Consider the following 20,708-nt stretch of genomic DNA (forward strand, 5'->3'; position numbering starts at 1 on the left):
TTTTTAGACATTTCGACTAATCGCTCTCTCTCTTTCCACACAGAGTGAGACAGTATAAAGTATTGAGTAAGATATTTACACAGGAAGATAGTATATGTATACGTATCTTTCTCTTTTGTAGGATTTTGTGACAAATCGTTCGTGACCACACTCTGTTATAGAATCTGTAGTCTTGACTATTAGTGATCGCTAGGCATTTTAACAACGTGGTTGTTGGTCAAATAAATTTATACCATTCGACATCTTTATACTTCAATCGACAACTTCTCGTTTTTTGTGCTGCCTCGCTTAAAACTCGAACAGGTAAAAATAATGTTTAAACTTGTCGAAACACGTCGCTGGGTAAATAAATGTTGGACGTCGAGGGTATGTCTCATGGAATGCACCATTTCCTGAAACCAGATACCGAGCATGCTGTCCGGCCCGGCGCAGCAGCGGCTCGAGGATATGCCGTGGCTGGCCTCCGGCCCGTCGCTCGAGTACCAACCGGGCATCTCGCCGATTCCTGCAGGAGTGAAGATGTGCCATCCCGGCGGCGGCACCGCCCAGAGGAGCCTCAAGGAGCAACGGATACGTCGCCCGATGAACGCGTTCATGGTCTGGGCAAAGGTCGAGCGCAAGAAATTGGCCGATGAGAATCCCGATCTCCACAATGCCGATCTCAGCAAGATGCTCGGTAAATGCGCATGAAATTTTTCTCCCTTTTTCCCCTTCGCTCCCTGGACCGATCAAAAGGCTTGTAGTGTTCACGGCGACGTTTATTAATTAATCCTCTAACGAGATTGTGGGTTCATTTGATAGACGAAACATTGAATGTAAATTGAAAGAATATTGACTGCCTTTGGAAACTTTTGCATTTAAATGTTAATTGGCTGAGAAATCTTAACTCGATTCCGATCTATTAATAAATTGTAAAAGAGAATTAACACTATTTGCTTTTCAGCGAGGAATAGGTTCTCATGATTTGCGGCTCTAGAAATCCAGGGCTTTTAATAAAGCACTGATGTATTCAGTTTTCTATGTTAAATAGATCGGCGATTTATTAAAAAAACATTGTATCTTTTAAAATGTAATTAAGGCGCATCGAGGTTACCTCATTATAGGAAAATTATCTATTACCGGATACGGCAGAGGCCGAGGTACAAGATTACGGTCTCGTCTTTTAAAAATACACGTACGCGGAAACAATGTTGACGCTGCTCGCGGGAAAAAGCCTTTTCCGCCGGGAAACCGACTCTGGGAATAAGAAAGCAGGAAAAAAAATCTTCCACGCGGCGCGTTATCATTAAATTAATTGCAGGCGTCGGGCGAAAATGTGGAATTAATTCAATTACGCTTAGAACCGAAGCTTCAACGATACGAGGAGAAAGGTGAGAGCTATCTCGAGAATCAGCCGAATGAGGGGAAAAAAAAAACTCGTTGCTCGTTAACGCAATTATATATATATTTTTTTTGCCGCGTCGCCGAAAAATGCGCAGTTGAGACCGCGAAGCCGGCCACCACGAATGTAATTCGTGGTCTCGTCTCGTTCGTATATCGCGAACCACCTGCGCGATCGAGATAGGAAAATCGTTCTCTTATCGCGTCGTGCCGCGCCACTCCGGGTTCGAGTCCTCTTCGTGAATCTGGTTTCGATCGTTACGTTATCGCTCAGCGATTCTCCAGCAACGTTTTCTCCCAATTGTGATACAAATATTCGAAGCGACGACGCGCTGTTTCGACGATTCGAATCGTCGATTTCACGAAAACCAGAAAGTTCGCAAACAGTCTTGCGATTCTTCCTTTTCTCTCTCTCTCTCTCTCTCTTTCTTTCTTTCTCTCCGTCATCCTTGGCGTGTCTCTTCAGTGTTAAAACCGAGAGCCCATCATCCGGTACCTAACGATCTGTCAGCACTGATCGGTGCTCTTTTTTTCTCTCCCTCTCTCTCTCTCTCTCTCTTTCTCGCGTTATCGTGGGCAGGTACACCTTGAATTATCGGCAATTGGCATCCGCAACGTTATTGGCATTTGAACGATCGAGCGGCCGTCGTGCAGAAAATTGTAAACTTCTCCTCCACCTACCTGCCTTTACCTCACCCGTTGCCCATTTCCAGCGCCCTGCACGAGGCGTAGCGTGTTTACACTCGCGCGCGCGCGTGTGCTGCGTGCATGCACACGTGCTCTCTCTCTCTCTCTCTCTCTCCTTCTCTTACCCCTCCCCCTGTGGCATTGTGTCTTTTTCCCTTTTCCATTTTGCCACTCTCTTTGTCCCTCCGTCTCTCGTCTCGCGCCGACGAGCAAACCCGTAAATCACCTATCTGCCCTCTCCCCCTCCTCCGCTCCCCATGTTTTTCTCCCTCTCCGCGCCGGTTATCGGTGCGGAGTAAGGAAAAACTCCATCGGATTTATCGATCAGACATTAGGTGATCGGCGCGATGTTATTGGCATGACGCGGCTCCGATTACTATGCACGCCGGGTCTTTCGCCGCCCCCACTCTTTCCCTCCGTCTTCTTTTTTTTCTCTCCAGACATCCTACATATTCATGCGCGTGCTGTGCTGTGTGTCGATCCGTCTGTCCGTCCATCCATCCCGTCTATCCATACGTACGTACGTACGTCCGTTAGCCCGTCGATCCGCGCGCGGAACACACGCGCGTGCAGCGGAGCGCGCGCGTGCGAGCGTGTTTTGCGTCGGCGTGCGCACTGCGCACACGCAGGTTCGTACATTCGATGCACATGTATATAGTATACACACACGTGTATGCATATACGTGTATACGTACGGCGCGAGTCAGCGTCGATTGCGTCGCTGTCGCTGTCGGTGTCGGGGCACGCAACGCACGATATACGCCGATGGGGGCCGTGTGGGCACCTTATATCCGGTGACACGCGTGCCCGCGCATCTTTATTAATCGTTCGCCCGTTAACCCGCCTTCGAGATCTCACGTCTGTCAACGTTAGAAATTAACGCGTTCGCGCGCCCGAGCCCCGAATCGATCGTCATCCTGTGGTCTGTTTTCTGTTCCTGCATTAGACTGCACTAGAAGTCTCTTTCTCGCTTTTGACAAGTATCAAACATATACCTATTTCACTTTAAGTCCCAAAAGTGAACTGGTTCAGCCACAGAAAACAGACTTGTGGTTAATCGCGCGTACTAGAGACGTTATACCTTATATCTGACAGAATCTGAGACGTTTTTTGTTATCCAACTAAAAGCTACCACAGCTATTTTCGTCTTCAGGGATCAGAAGACGAAGATAGCCTTAACTGGTTGCTTCTAGTTGCACAACGAAAAAACGCCCTTGGTTATAAGCGATTTTGTTAAAACCTCACGAGAGAGAAAAATAATATACTATGTTATCTCTCTGTGCATATCTCTTTAAATTCTTTGGAATGGAATTCTTTAAAGTGGAATTCTTTGAAGTGAAATTCTTCCTCTAAGGAGTGAAAATTGGACCACTTTCCCAAGATAAAAAGAAAGAATGGATTTTTTATCTAATGCCCGTTTCTGGTATAGTTAATTTTAATCTTGGTTCTAATTCTTAGAATTAGAAAAAATGAAGAATCAGCTGAAAATCGAGATTAAAATTAATCTGCATTGGTAGAAACGGATTAGAGTGAGATTTCATTCTTCAGAATGAGATCACTTAAAAAATTTTAAAGAATATGCTATCTCACTTTGACTTATACAGTCTCACTTTATAATCTTAATTAAGTTTACAGAGTGAAATAGTATAAATTAAAGTAAAATGATATATGTACACAGAGGGACAGTACATATATACCTTCGTCTCTTTCAAGATTTGGACAAAATTGCTTGTGGCCAAACTACCTCTAAGCACGCACCATCGCGCATGATTCTCACGAGGCGTCGTTAATTCCGTCGTTAATTAGCGGAACGGCGACGACGGTGGTGATGGTTTATCGCGCGAGGTGGTTTATCCGCGAGATCGGCTTTGCGGGGAACGCGAGACGCACGACGATATATACCATATATATCGTGCTCTGGTCTTATATACGGTGTATAAACGCCGCGCGACGCCACTGCGCCGTGTCGCGGGACCACCTACGACAAATGTGGCAGCCCGCAAATAATACCGGGCGTGTGTTGTACCACCGGCGACAGCACCGGAGATACAGGGCTCTAACTGCCAACGCGGTATCGTGGTTTAGTGCCTCCGATTATTTCCCTTCCTTCCCTATGGGCGACATGCGTATACATATTTACGGGATGTCCCTTCGAGAGAGATCGCTAGACAAAAATGCGCAACAGACGGCTTTCGAAATGCTGAGGAAACGCCGAACGGTGTAATATTAATTGGTGTCAAAGGATTTTGGTGTGTGTCCGAGTAAATCTTCGAGGCGTAAATGCACGTAAATGATTAATAAAATCTGTCTTTTTTTATTTCATTTTTTGTATCGTTCTACAGGGTTGCCACAAAACTAGAAATCAAAAAATTGTCAAGGAAATTTAAAGCGGTTAGGAAATTTTGCAAAATTTTCTGAAAAGTTTAAATTCTTGGCTTTAAACAAGTTTAATGTATTAATATGTATATGACACGTAGTTTTGAAATACTATCTGCAATTTAACAATTAAAAATACAGTGTCAGCATCATTAAATATTAAATTTATCTCGATAAAATATTTAAAGGTTTCTAAATCAGGATGAAAACAAAATAATTTTAAAATATTATTGAGGATCAGAAAAAGTCGTGAAATATTTTGTCTGGAAATTAGGGAAAAGTTAATTTTACGAATTTGTGACAATCCTGGCAGAAATCTAATTTGCGAATCAATTATGAGGAATCATCACTTATACAGCATAGATCTCCAAAGAATATTTTAAAGACGTTCAGAAGACGTCTCCACGTTCTAAGGACGTTTCTAGGACATTCTTCCAGGATAAAGTGTACTTTATGGGCATTAAACCTTAAAAATTTATGATAATTTTGTTAGTATAAACTATTCTAAACCGGTCGAAGAAGTTACAATCGAAGAACGAAAAAGACACTCTGTATATTCTCCTCCACGAGAGGAGGATACGCTCGTCTTCTCGTAAAATACCGAACCGCCTTCCGTTTGCGGCCCTTAAACGACGGATCGGCATGTACAGTATCTCACTATAATGGTGCTTGCTGCAAAAGGGCCGATAACGTCGACCTCGTTGGTCGATTTAAGAGACGGTGCGCCGATTGAAAATTATTGGCCGTGCAGGTATACGAGTTGTTTCACGCGCCGTTTCTCTTCCGAAACTCTCTCGATCCCAAGAATTGACTTTGGTAATTATTACACATTTGAATTAAAATTTCCGCAATGACGATATCCATTGTATTTAAAAAAAATCATGTCCAGGTGTAGAAACGTTCGATCAGCATCTCGATAAATATATTATTAGGACAATAAAACGTAATAAAGCCATGCCGAGCCGCCGTGACCTTTCAGATCGCCGCGAGGTGGGATAGATCGGGGAAAGATTGGCAATCGATTGAAATTATTAAATAGACGCGCGCACGGTGGAAGTGCGTAAGAATTGTCTGAACTCCGAGGGAAAGGCCCACTTTTCTTCGCGTACGTACAAAACTTACATATACATATCACTCTCACGATGCCCCATCCTCCCTTCTTCCTTGCCACCTCCGCGTTTCGCTTCCCCTCGTCTCCATCTCGGTCGGCTTTCGAACAATAGCACCTCGGCTGCACGGTGGATGAACTTCTGAGGCTGGAATCGGCTCTGCCCACTCTGTAAATTGCGTTTTCGTAAAAATATTCATAGATCGAAGAGAGAGAAGAGAGGTCGGGCCGATCTAAAGCGGCAGCCTACATCCTGCTGCACGGCGAAATGCAGCATGGATATATGGGTCTCGATCGCTGATACGCCATTGTACGGAAAAATGGATCATTGAGCGAGATTTCGACACGGCGAATACGATGGGTTGAATAACGTGAAAATGTACTACGCATAGAGAGAATACCGTAGTATCAATCATGCAAATGTGCATTGTTGGATATCAAAGGAGCGACTCAATTCCTTAAGTTAAATAACATTTTGTTATTTTTAACACACTTCCATGTGTGTCAAAATGTAAATCGACTCATTTCTGTAATTAATTTTAAAGTAAACAACATTCACATTTTATTTAACGTATTTAGTAAATAATAAATTAAATTTTTTGTCAAATTTAATATATTTTTTTTAGTTAAATTGTTTCACTTTATTGTTTTAGTTAAATTAGTGATGCATTGAGTAGAAACAGTAACGACCTATAGAAATGATTAAAAATAACTCAAATTAGGTATAATTTGACATTAATTTAGTGTATTTCCTTTTACTGTAAAACTAGAATATGACAACATTATTCTTATTACAAAAATTGACGATTAATGTGTATATTTTTGCTAATCACATTAATAAAACATACACATAAATTGTCAGTCTTTTGAAGAAATGTAGAATATTTTTGGAACGAGCGATATTTCTTCGAAATACATAACCAACGTTATAATTTTTAGTGTAAATTTTTTCGTGAATTGTGCTAGAAATATATAAAAACCTACGCGCGTTGATCGCGAACGATTATTGTTATCGATTCGTTTATGATCTCGTCCCACATCCAGGATGAATTTACACAGGGATTATTTTTTCATTTTTTCCAATTCAATTTGATAATGAAGCTGGATTCTGTGCCTTCAATTAAACTTGTTTATCCTTGTTATGCCATCTTCTTCGTTCTCTTCTCCTCTCTCTTTCCTATGCCCAGACTCAACCGCGGAGAAACTTGTTTCTTTTTCTACGGCGATGCTCGATTAATCCGAGACAAGATCGGCCTCTCGTACGATCACGAAACTCATTTGTTTCTCTATACCGTCCGTACACACGCGCGCATTAGTAAACTCGTTTCGATCGGGCGCATTTAAACCGCCACCATCATCATCAATCTGGCAATCATCGACTAGTAAAGTTGTTCGGCGATCGGCTTGATCGTGCAAATCGGTTTAGCGCAGGTCGGCTACGCGCCTCTCGTTACATTGCGAGTCAAGCCGCGTGGTATTTAAAAAAAAAAGTTGCGCGTAATCGTGGTTGTATACACTTCTCTAAGGTATCCGCCAACCAAGTCGGTGATGTTGCACCCGGTTAAATCTCTCCGAGCGAAACCTCTTTATGCACGTTCGCCTTCGATCGATCGTACGTACCGACAAAAGTCTTGTGCGAGGGCATTACGCAGACGGCAGAAGACGTAAGCAGAGGGGAAGAGCCTCCTCTCTAGCCGTAGTAGGCGAAGCAACATAACGAACCGCGAGACAAGATCGGGACCAATAATTGTGCATACATATCAAATGAGGCCGGGCGAGGAGATCGTCGGAGGAACGAACGAACGAGTACTGTAATGCATACTCTCTCTCTATGATCGAAAATACGCGCTGATCAATTTCCGTAAATATTAACCCTCAACTACAGCTATAATACGAAAGCTACACCTAAATTCTAAAACGTCCTGTTTGAAGTACAGAATGCAAGTGAATGCAACCTCCGTCTTAGTCCGGATTTACATAGAATTGATTTTGCTAAAGTCATGTCTAAAAATTTAATTACGTACAGATCTGAAAATAATTTTGTTAGACCATCAAAATAATTATGTAAGTCACTCAAACTGGTTACTAGATTGGCAAAACTTTTTGCAAGCATTGCTCATTGTGCTTTAGATTTCTACGTAATATTTAAATGGTCTAATAAAAGTATTTTCAGATCTGTATCCAGCTAAAATTTTAAATATGTCAGAAAAGTAGTTCTTTCTGTGTATAATAGTAATAAACCTTGAGTCGTAAGAAATAGAGAGAGAGACGGAAATAGTCAATTATTTATTCTTCTTACATTCGATTGTGATTAGTTAATTTTTCACGGTTAAAGACTTACTACATCTTTTGTAGACCCGGGCTTATGATGATGGAGAAAGATTAAAATTTTTTTTTACTTTATATAATTAGAATCTTACAGTATGAATTATATAGACTGTACAACCGCTTAAAATTTTCGTTTCGAATCCAAATGGCCCATTGTGTAGTAAAAAATTAATAACAATTTAACGAGCGCGACAAGATACACATGTGTTGCATAAAAGATTGGAGCTCCTTTCAAATACATTTTCCCCTAAAATTCCTAATTTCGACGATACCGGACCGTCGTGTTTCACGTGCGTCACCCTGTATCTCTCATCGTGCGTTGTTACATTGTATCCGTATACATACGGTCACGCGTACATATGTATCCATCTGCAAGAAGGACGAAGGAACCGACGGGTTGGCTAAGCTAAAGCAATAATAAGCCATAAGCGCGGTCTCTGCATAGAATGCCGGGTAATGAGGTGGAGTCGAGAGCGGAGTCTGGCCGCACCCTTACCTTACCTTACCTTCCGACGACGCTTACATGATCGACCCACCTATCCTCGACGACGACGACGACGACGACGACGAGGACGAGGACGAAGTCTAGCTCCGCGCTCGGTTTCGCGAAGAGATAGAAATAAATTATTATATTTATGAAAATACACGTAAGGACGGACGAGGGGGCGGATAAAGAAGGAAGAGAGGGAGGAGGAAGCCCTCGAGCGTGGACAGGCTCGGTCGATTCATCCGCGACTCTGACTTTTGTCCCTCTCGTGATCTCCAGCGTGGATCGTCCGCACCACGCCTATACGAGTTGGATCGGAAAGAAGAGAAAAAAAAGGAAAAAAAAACGATAGATGGATGATATGATAATTCACGCGACGCTCGCACGTCGTGATACCTTATGACGTACGGAGTGATTTACAAGTGGACGAGCGTGGGCGAATTTGATTAGAAAGCGCGAGTTTCGTTTTTCTTCCTTCGCGAATCGATACGAGAAAAATTCTATATTAATAAAGGTAGCGCAAAAGTCCGCCATGTTGAACCTAATAACCATCTGTTCGTGTTGCTTACATTCAGCATCTTCTCTCTCTCTCTCTCTCTCTCTCTCTCTCTCTCTCTCTCTTTCTCTCTCTCTTTCTGTTTTCCACGCTTAAATATATATTTATCTCCTCTGGTAGAAATGTATGCAGTTTTCCTAGATACCTATCCAGTTACTATCTAATATTACTGTATTCTCATTAATTGTGCCAATACTGAATAGGAAATGGACAAAAACTTGATAAAGTTTTATTCTGTCCATTTTACGAGCAGTTGGCTTGCTTATTAATCAATTTAATATCCATTATTTGTTGTGTTTCTATTCAGTGAATGGATTCAGATTTTACGCAACTTTTGTATGCAGTAATTCCCAACAAAGTGTTACATCCTGATTGGGATCCTAAGTAGTTTTCCTTCTCAGTTACTAGACAGAAGTTGGTATAACTGTTTAGTAACTGTTCAAAAAATGCATGAAATTTCTACCAGGGTCATTTTAAATACAAAAACTTATGCTTTTCAAACAACGCGAACGGATCTTAAATCATATTAAAGAATTACTAAGCACTTATTGGATGACAGACTAATTAGGTCCAAGATAATGGTCGGCTCAGATAAAAGAAATGCACTTCTTTTATTAATGTAGAGCTTTAGACGCGAGAGAATAAGCGAGATTGCGAATTAAAATCCGGATTGTATAATAGTTCCGTATGCAGAACTCCTCTTCCGCGAAATTACGCGGAATCATCCATCGAGATTTCTCACGCCGATTTGTCCGTCGTCCCGCGGAACTCTCCTGCAAAGTTCGGCTGAGATTCATGACGCGGTGTATCCCTTCACGTCCTCTTGGTGAAAGAACGATCGCGGACATGTCACTGTCTTTCCGTCGGCAGCGCGGAAACGTTTCTTTCGTGGTTTCGTCTGAGACACAAGGTCGGTTTTGTCTGAAGAACAAGGCGCGACTAACGCGTCGCTTTTTCCGGTCGATTCTTCGCGGAGAAAATCCGAGACGAACGTTGGCCTGTCTCCTTTTCCCTTTTCCTCCTTCCAAATCCTTTCATCGTCAAGTTATACGGAAAGTGAGGATTAAAGGGGAACAGTGTGTTAACTTCCTTTCGGATCTCCTCGTCATCTTTCGAGTTTCGGAAATATCTTATTAAGATCGCGCGCCCGATCATTATTCAGTGATAGATAAATTTTCCTTTGTACTTCGAAACCAGAGGTTCGTCAGGATTGTGTCTCCGTGAAACACGGAGGGGACGACTCGTCCACGTGTCTGCTATATTCGAGTCGGTCGTACGCACTGTCGACGTGTTACGAGACGAGCTTGAATGGCTCGGCTCGACTGGCAGACACCATGTGGAGCCAAGCTAACATCTTTGTTCTGGCAAGTGGACAACTGTCACGATAGACATCATCATTAGAGTCGCGACATTGACGTAAGAGACTTATGAAATTTTTGCGAATGTTCTTTCACTTTTAGTTCACCAGATGGTGAAAGGAACCCCAGGTATGTTTTTGCGCATACACATTTCTAATTAACTTCCAATGAAAATTACATACTAGATACCACCATTTTGATTTGAATTGACGTTTCTTTATCATTCTTTTACTTATATATTTTTGCATTTTTTCTTAATTATGTGTGCTGACATTGTCATTTGAGCTTAAATTTTGCGTGAGAACTACATCAAGTTTTAATACTTTTGTTGACAGTGTGTAGTCTAAATATGTCTATTTGGTCGCATCTGGCATTTACGCAGAATTGTACGAAATTCGTCTCGAGAACGAGCATACACCAGCTGGGTTTGTTCCATCATGGTTCAGCGTGGATTAGTAAAAATTCGATTAAACAATTGATTTTACGATACGGTCGATGATGTCGCCTGTTTTAACCAATTGATGACTCTCTGAACTTTGTCGAATTCGGAAAAACGTTTCGATCATAACGGACCCCTCCCAGATCGCAACGGAGTACCGCATCGACGCCTCCTGCATCTGTACAGGTGAGCACGCGTCGGTGTGCGCGCATCGGTGGGCGAGCACACACCAGCGCCGAGGGAGATGAGATACATCACGGGACGGGAGACGTATTATTAATGGTGACAGTGGGCGACCCAGGTTGGGCGGGGTACCCGCGCGATGCGCGGTCCCACCGAGATGTGGGCCTCGCTCCGGCCCCTCTTCCTCCTCTTCCTCTCCTCGCTTCGACTCTCCTTGTCTTTTCTGCGTCGCATCGTTGCACACGCATCATCTGTACGATGCATCGTGATTTTCTACACATTTTATATCGCGTTTCGTAAATTTTGAATTTGAAGAACAGTCAGTCGCGCTTTTCTGGAGCCGAGGGAAGGTGTTGGTCGTCATTCAAATGCGAGCTTGATGCTGTACAAGAAAAACCCGCGCTATAAGAAATATTATAGCCTGTTTTTTTTTAGCTGGATTTTTTGTGTGTGAAGTACACGGTTCATCTTTTCTTTTTTCCTATAATGTGAACAGACAAGAAGGAAAAAGGTGAACCGTGTATGAACCATAGTAAAAAGACAGGTAACATTGTGCATAATGAGAGTTGAATATAATTTGAGACAAATTTCTAACTAGTGGTAAATTTCTAATAACGGCTTTATAACATTTCTGACCAATTTCTTATTAGTCACGAATATCGTCGTTACTTTGAATTACTGCGCATCGCTGAAATTGATTCACTTGGTCTTCTTACATCGTGAAACTATACAAGAAAATCAACTAAGAACAGACCCCATGTTGATCCAATATTGAGGATTTATTGGTAATTCGTGCGTGATTAAAGTCGACAAACAGGTTGAAGCATTAAGCGGGCGCTAACTAACTCCGCGGCGAGGATCAATCGGTCGGTGTCGGGGTTATATTCTAAATGTCGCGTGCGAGAAGTTTCTCGCTCGATTCTGAAAATGTCACGTGCCAATCCGCGCGCGAGTGTACCGTCCGCGATCATAACGAAATTCCTAAAGTGCCTGCTGGGCAGCCAGTTGGGAATGAGAGAGAAAGAGACGAATACCGAAGTTAATCATCGATCGTTGGCCGGGTGAATTACCGACGGGCGCGTACGTAAATCACCGCGGAATCGTTAATTAGGTGGTAGAACGAACGAGCTTTCTGGAAAATGTCAACGCGCGGCTAGGACATCGCACGGTGAAACGGGACGCGCGGTTCTTACTTCTTGCCGACTCGGAGACTCTCGATTGGGACCTTTCGACACGCGCGATTTCGCTCGCTGGCAGTCTCGCAATTTGTCGCGATGCCCGACTAGCTAATTTATAATCTCTTCGCTAAGATGGAAGGACTCTGCGTGAGTCGATAGAAATCGCGAAATGGAAAGCCTATTAGCATCGAACATTCTTACAAAATATCCATGTTCGCTATGTATATGCGACGAAGCGTAGAGTTTAGTGTAGAGATTAAATACCGAGATGATTTCGTCAGCAATTGTATACCAGTTATCATGTACACCTTTATTTTTATAAACTCGCGCGACGCTAAAAATTGTTAACAATGCCGACGTGTAACAGAAAGAGAGGGGCCGATTTTTGCTCAAAGGTGTAAGTAAAAGGAATAGTGTTTTTTGTAGATTTTGATCTGCTACTGGATATAATAAAATTGTTAAAAAGTTTGTAACGTTTTGAGGAACACCTTGAGAATTAAGTAAGAATATTGAAATTTAAATATGCCTCACTCATGCTTAATTTTCGAAGTATTTTTCAACACTACGAACTTTTTAATAATTTTATCGTATCCGGGAGGTCAAAATTTACAAAAAACACTTCCTTCTACTTATATACACTTTTTAAAAAATATAAATTAGTCCCTTTTTAACACTCTCTTTTCGTAATAACATAACAATATAATTTTTCGGCGATACCAGTCTTGCCTATTTAAGAGAGACGCGCGTTCTCCATTCATTGCTCGATTCAACACACGAGGATCACAGTGAGCAAACTAACTCGACAATTCGACCCAGACGTCTTCCCCGGCGACGCACCTAATTCGACGACGCGTAGCCCGCTTTTGCTCGAAACATCGAAATTAATGAAGTCGTCCGACCGGGCCGCGGCCTAAACGCAGTAAATTAGAGGTACACGCCAACCATTAGAATACTTAACGAGGACATCACGGTGGGACGCAGCGTGCGCGGGTGTGATGATGAATCACCGCCAGGGATAACTCGCCGCTCGCGCGCGCCCAAGAATATTAAATTAAGTGTACTTATTGTTAGCCGAAAACCTCATTCGTGTCCCCTTTGCCGGATAGTCTTCTCCGAGTCCCTCTTTCTCCCTTTTTTTTTTTTCATACGAGAAGCTTGAAGAGTCGACTAGCCGGAACCCAAGAGAAACGAGAAGTCGCTAGACGGGAGAACATTGTTGAGCGACAAAAGCGTTCTCCTCTTTTTCGCGAGAGTTCTTTCTTTCCTCTTTCCTTTTCTCTCTCTTCGCTTTCCTTCACCGCAAAAGTGTTCTCGAGAAAACTGAAAGCACCGTCGCGACTGTTTATTATCAGTGAATAAGGCGGAAAGATTCGGCACGACAAAGTGCGATTTCGACAACGATCGATTTGCACTCTTTTTTTCTCTCTCTTATTCTCTGCCCCTCCCTCTTGTGCGGAGTCCCCTGGGTCAACGTTTCTCTCTTTCTCTGTCTTTCTTACGGAGAGTTGAAATATACAAAATGAAATATGAAATAATGGTTCGTGCCTTGTGGCTGGCTGAAGGCACGGGCGCACCCATATCTACGCCCCCATGCACCTATGTACCTTTACAAGATTGTACGCATAACTATATATATATATATATATATATTATATATATATACGTATATGAGTACATATACATACTTACATTATACATTTATATATTTGTACAATAAAAAATATACTAAATTTTAATAAGTCATTTGTTTAAATAGTATCAAATATTTATTAAATGTAATGTAATATATTTATTTGGTGCAAAACCATTAATTTAATTTAACAATCATTTTTTAGTAAATTAATAAATATTTACTTACTGTAAGTAAATATTTAGTTGGCACTATTCTGATAAATATTTATTGAAATTTAGTATTTTTTCTTAATGTATATATTTATATATTTATATTTATATACTTCTATGTGTTTATACATGAAATTTGGTGCGTGGCTCCACGTGTCACTCTCTAAAATGTTTAGAATAAATGTCATTCCGAAGAGTGAAATTTCACTCTTAAAGATTGAAAATTGAGCCACTCTTTTTCAAGATTGGCTCAATTGTCTCTTTAGAGTGAGATTCCACTCCGAAGAATATTTAGAGAGTACGTACACATGCGTACACACGCCGATATCCGCGATATCTACCTCGCGCTCAACTTTTTCGTTCTTATTGCGAACATCTTACGTTCGTATTAACCCTTATATCTCGCTTAATGATATTCCGGCCTACCATGTTGGCATATTGAACGCAACTAAGGCAGATTCCAGGCTTGGTCGTCGGACCAAGACCCGCCGCCGCCGCCGCCGCCGCCGACCAAGCCCACCTGTAAATACGTATATCCGTACGTATATATACTCCGTGTATATGCGACGGGAGGAGAGATCATTTCTGTGCTCGTTTTGCACTACGTATATCGGGGCTATGGAGAAGAGAAAGATATAAAATCTCTCTCTCTCTCTCTCTCTCTCTCTCTCTCTCTCTCTCTCGCGAGTCGAATTAAGCGCGTCGTTAGCCAAAGGAATCGACCGATGATTTTATCAAGATTCGGGATATCGAGATGTATACATTGTGGCCTCGCTCCATTATTGTCGAAGAGCGTAATTTATCGAGAATATTTATACGAACATGCGAGATTTCGCATGTATAATTGTTATATTAAAACGCATGCAGTGATGACGTCTACGATCTAAAAGGTCGTCCAATCTGAATTCATCTTTTAAAGAACGATGAATAATGAAACTTCATATTTCTATTTGTTTCTCGAGTGTATTTCGATTCATCAAAGATTCCATTTGAGATGTTTTTTCTGACTGAACAATTTTTTTTAATATTCAGTGCGACACATTACTATCAGCTTTAATTTTATATTTGTGAATAGCAAGATTTAGAAATATTACAAGCTTAAGCTTTAACATTTTCAATTAAAAAGATAATTTTACAATTATCTTTTAATTAAGTTATTTATCATTTATTTTTATTTAACGTTAACATATTTGCAAGTTTTAGCCTTGTCAATTTGTAAAAAGTATCAAAATATATTCTGTTCAATGAAGACAGAATGACCTCGGTTTGCGCATAACAGGCAATGTAACGCTTTACAACGCTATGAAGATCTGCGCAAAACGAACAAGTTTTCGTCCGAGATCATTCTCTCGTTGAACGGAGTATAGGTATCTCTCTAAAAGTTCTTTTTTGTAAAAATATTCTCCATCTAAGAATTGTAGGGACATATATCCACATTATATACATAGGTATATTCGGCATTTTATTATATTACATTATTTATATTTTGACTGTTTATGCGGCACAAGGAGTACCGGAACGCTGGTAAGGATAATTCTGTACATACTGTGTGTCGCTTAATCATTTTACATACGGTTTCCCTCTCTTTCTCTCTGTCTCACGTCTTTTACTTGACGAGGCTTTGTTCGGGTTTCTCACAGGAAAGAAATGGCGAGGACTGACGCCGCAAGACAGGAGGCCTTACGTCGAGGAGGCTGAGAGGCTCCGAGTCATACACATGCAAGAACATCCGAATTACAAGTACAGGCCGCGACGTAGGAAGCACGCGAAACGGACACCCGGTGCACCGTCCTCGCCTCCCTCGGCGACCAACACCGCGGGCAACAGGTCCAATCCTGCCGGCTCGGCGATTCATCATTCCATGTAAGTCGATACTCTGACCCGTACTTTCTGCTAATGAAGGTACGTGCGAGCTAACCGCCGCGGTTAATTGAGAGATTCCGGCGAGATTTAGACGATGAAGCGCCGACGACGGCATTATGATTTCGACGATTAACATTGTTCGAGATTTAACAATGTTTAGACGTGTTGAGTATTCGTCTTAATAAGGAATGTAAATATATCACATACTTGTGTACAATTATAAAGCGACAATGCATTATTTATGTACCGTAATCGAAATACATTTAAGGTCCAAGATGGACAGTTACCAGGGCATGTCTCAAATCCCGTGGGGTGGCCATTCCCCGATCTCATCCCTGTATCATCAACAGCAACAGCAGAGTATCCAGGAGTACAAATCTGAAAATAATTCGCTCTATGGCAGTCCTTATACGCCCATCATCCACACCCCGGACATATCTCCGGTGGCCAGTCCCGAGCCCGATGGTAAATTTTTTAAATAAAAAATCGACCGGATAATTGAATAAATTTCTTTAAAATTCTTGTTTTACGTAAACGCTAAAATACAACGTTTTTTTTTTTAATTAATAGTACAAGTTGGATGACTCTTTGTGAAAAAATAAATTGAAAAGGGAATAATACAAAAAACAATACGACGCGATTAAAATAATTATGAAATAATTATACATGTGAGTACAAAATGATTGAGATAATTTAATCTACCAGGTGATGGTGGTCATCTATCGTCCGCTCAAAATCCGGATCCAGAACGAGATCTGATGGAAGGTACTTCAAAACAACATGGAGACATGTCCGATCAGACAAAACGATATACCTTTATGAGTAGTGACAATCAACTGCACGCGGGTCACGCTAGTAACACTAGCATATCATCGTGTCAAAATTCCGGCAGTTATACGGATACCTTAACGTATAAAAAATCCGTACGTATTCCGCACTTTTGAGATTTCTATATTACGTTACGACTATAATCTTCTACAAATTATCGTTTATTAAACTACGAATAAAAATTTATATTTAATTACTTGATCTGTGCTTCAATTTAATGAAATTAAATTTCTTTTTACATTTAATAAATTAAAACCTCGTTCGTAATCTCTTTACGTCATGCTAAATTAATCCGCGTCAGATCAGATCGAACGACACAAGCAATTATATTTTTCATCAGGTGGGCTATTTGAATTTTGAGAGACAGTCCACGAGTATAGCCGCAGTGGGCATAGCGAACGGTATGATGGTGTCGTGCAATAAGCTCCGCTCCGGTTTCGACAACGTCGGCTCTGTCACGGGCACGTTTTATCCACCAGTTGCCTCGCCACACGATCAATCGCTGCAGCATTACAGCGGCACGCAGACGCCTAAGAGCACGACGAACTATTCGATGCAACCTACCGTCGAGAGTAATTACAATCCGGTCCAATGCGCCAACAGTCGACAGCAGCCCATAGGGATCCGCGGAGCCGCTGAAAGTTGTCCCGGTAATATTTCCGTTCTCACTTACGCATATTAACCCTCAACTACATGAGTGAACATTTGGGCCCGGTGAAAGTTTTAGTCTGCCACTATTTTTGTACGGTTAATATTGCAAAGTTGAAGTGAGGGGGTAAAAAACTTGGAACCTTTCTCTATAGATCGCCATGATGCAATTGTTTCGTCATCGTCTTGACGCTAATTGTGATGTAAAAGTTTGGCTTGGGTGACTTGGACCCGTCAAACGTAAATTTGACAGATTTTTGCCGAAAGTGAAAATTTAGTAAATGCCTGTTTATTAGTGCTGTATTCAAGTGTATATGTTGTCTTCTTATAATTAAAACATATATTCATTATCAAAAGAAAAGTATTTTTGTGAGAGAGGCGTCTTACGGTGAATTACAATCGCTCTATTTTCTCGGAGTTATAAAATTGTGAGTAAATAATGTCAAAATCATTATATAATTAATATAAAATATTTTTATTACATTTTTTTTAAAGAGGAAAATACTCGACATATCTCCGATATCATTTTTCCGAGTATGTATAACAATGCCCCCATTTCAATCGTGCAAATAATTACACTTTTTGGAATAAATCAATATAACGTATTTTTTTTTTAAAGTTCACGTTTTCATCTTTTCAAAACACTACTTATTTTTATTTGTATCTTTTTTCATCGCAGATTTTTTTTTTAATAATTAATCATTGCACTTTTTTCATAAATTGTTCTTTAATATTTTTTGGCATAATTTTTTTAATTATTATCAAAACTTTTTTATGTTTTAATATTTTGATTCTATACATTCTGGCATTTTATTTAAAAAAATATATTTTCCATTGAGATTTGTGATAATTACGGAGCCAGTCAAAAACGCCAGTCAAAACATGTAGTTGAGAGTTAAATTCAAAGGCTCGTAGATAAGAAGATTAAAAATAAAAGGCTTTTTTAGCATATAACATAGTCGAGAAACGCGATATTATTCTTTATAAAAAAGATATAAGCAACAGAAATAATTTGGAATTAATTGCTTTTATATTTTTTAAAGAAAACCATTTTCTCGAGAAATGGAAAAGAAATACTGGGAAATATTTCCGAATGTCTATTCATAGCAAATATCAAAGGAATTATAGTAGAGTTCTTAATAATGATGCAATTTATTTTATTAATCAAGTTCTTGTTCATGCTCTTAATTTTTTATAGGCACAGTAACGCACCGATATCAAATGCATCATCAGGAGTATCAAACGGACGCGTCCTCCGGCCAGCAGCAACAGCACGCGATTCTCGGCAGTCATATCGATCCTGGTATGAGTGCCGAGGATGATCAGCAACAGACGCTCCAACTGGAAAAATATTTCAAGTATTCTCACCCGACAAGCGTAGCACATTCGAGCCTATCCTCGCAGAATATGTTAGACAGTAACCATAACTACGCCAGCGATCTGCGCTACTACGGGGCACCGCCGCAGTCTCAATTGGACATACCGAATTCTCAGTGCATTATCGACGATCAGCAGGGGAACAAGGATGCTCGTTGTCCTAATGTCGCGATCGGTCACACTATGGAGCAGTATCATCCGGGACTGGAGGTATCCAAGTACACGGATCACTCAGTGACGCAACAGCATCAGCAATCACAACCACAGCAGCAACAGCAGCAGCAGCAGCAGAGCATGGAACACGTGCCCAAAGCCGATGATGATTTCAGTGTTATACTTGCGGACGTGCGCAAGACCTGCTACAGTAGCTAGTGTTTCTCCTTCTAGTGCACAAAACGATCCACAAGTTTCGGATTGGACTGACGTGCGAATTTCAGGGACTCATTTTTCGCTCACAATCAGGGAGAACAGGACACTTTGCGCACATTTTACGTCATCACGTGGTTAGTGCTACCCGAAATATATCAAAAGATTTTATCTCGTGATAAAAGGTACGTTCTTCTCATTAATTTTGGAAACAATATTTTAGCTCAGAGTTTTCACGCGAGCAAAAGATATTGTTTGCAATATTCCATTCAATTTTCAATACGGAAAATCTTTATATAATAGTTGCAGTTTTATCTTTTGTAACTCCGTCTAAGAGTATCCTCTGTGTATAAGCATGATCTCTTATGGATTTCAGTACAATTGAAATTGTATTCATGCGAGTCAGTGGCGTATAATTGTCGCCTGTCAACAAATTGCAATAAGCGAAATTGCGATAAAAATATGATACGAATATAATAATACGATACAAATAATGATAAACTACCTGATATGATCAAGAATGTCATCATATTTTGTTACAATGAGTACCGTTTTATTGAAATTTTTTACAAGATATTAAATTTCCTCGATCTCTCCGATATCTTATCTACAGTCTTATATGAACACTTTAGGACCTCAGAAACGTAATGAGATAGGCGACTAATGGTGTACGACTAGTGTGTAGCATTAAAATTACAGAGAGAATTGTATACTCACATAGATGTCACATTATTTTGTCACATTAGTTTCATTATCAAAGATAATACAGTAGCAGAGATATAATAGCGATAGCGAGAGATATTATATTGTTATATTAGAAAACTTTCACATGTCAAGAAATATTTTGCATCAGTAAATCTTCTCGTATTTATTCCGAGATAGCAGCATTTACTTTTGGTGCTACACCACTGTGAGCTTTATCGTCCAAAAGCTTATTTTTAATCGTTACAAACAATGATTTTATATATGTTTTATTGTTGTACATAAATTTTTCTTTTCTTGCTCAGCAGGGTGACATTTTTAGCAATTTGTGCAAACTGCACATCAAGTTTCGTAGAAATGCAAGTGGTGCAAAATGTCTTCGATGTGTATAGAAATGTGTAAAGAATTTTGGGTAAAACTAAATTATTATTACATTATTATTTTGCTATTATTATATTACCTATATTAATTAACATTATTATTATTATTATTATTATTATTATTAATGTATCGTACTTAATAGAATCAATTATGAACAAACATTTACCTCCCCCCTCCCATATCTTCTTCAAAGAATATTCTTCCACAAAAACAACATATTTTTGACGCGTTTTACATTGTGCATATTGTTTATTTTGTCATGTATGTATCGTACACGCCTATAATAGGTACACACAATATATGTATGAGACACACATACATATATATTATATTGTAAAATATATGCTGTCCATATACCTTTATTTAAAATAAATTTCTTATTGAGAAATTTGACAAAATTATATAACTTTTTTTTTTCGAAAAACGTTGATATCTTTCGTGAAGTAGTATATCACGTAAATATATTTTAATCACGCACGATAAAAAACGATTGTTCAGGATCTTTTAATCGCTCGATGTTATTAAAACACACATGTATGTATATTAATTCTTTTTATTAAATATATATAAAAAATATGTGTATAAGATATAACATTATGTGTAAAGCTGAAATTATACTTA

The 20,708-nt window shown here is 40.1% G+C and overlaps 1 protein-coding gene across 3 annotated transcripts in view; it reads left to right on the plus strand.

The window, feature by feature from the left end:
- LOC108761924 (Sox box protein 15) overlaps positions 1 to 20,396 on the plus strand; it is a 51,264-nt gene extending 30,868 nt beyond the window's left edge. For all 3 annotated transcript variants that reach the window (XM_018508703.1, XM_018508702.1, XM_018508704.1), the window contains exons 4-9: positions 403 to 676; positions 15,563 to 15,785; positions 16,054 to 16,250; positions 16,491 to 16,708; positions 16,954 to 17,263; positions 18,460 to 20,396. In XM_018508703.1, coding sequence (XP_018364205.1) covers positions 403 to 676; positions 15,563 to 15,785; positions 16,054 to 16,250; positions 16,491 to 16,708; positions 16,954 to 17,263; positions 18,460 to 19,010 — 1,773 coding nt within the window. In that variant the 3' untranslated portion in view covers positions 19,011 to 20,396. The remainder of the gene's footprint in view (positions 1 to 402; positions 677 to 15,562; positions 15,786 to 16,053; positions 16,251 to 16,490; positions 16,709 to 16,953; positions 17,264 to 18,459) is intronic.
- The last annotated feature ends 312 nt before the right edge of the window (positions 20,397 to 20,708 follow it).

The sequence above is a fragment of the Trachymyrmex cornetzi genome, unplaced genomic scaffold (genome assembly GCF_001594075.2).
Source record: "Trachymyrmex cornetzi isolate Tcor2-1 unplaced genomic scaffold, Tcor1.1 scaffold270, whole genome shotgun sequence".
NCBI lineage: Eukaryota > Metazoa > Arthropoda > Insecta > Hymenoptera > Formicidae > Trachymyrmex > Trachymyrmex cornetzi.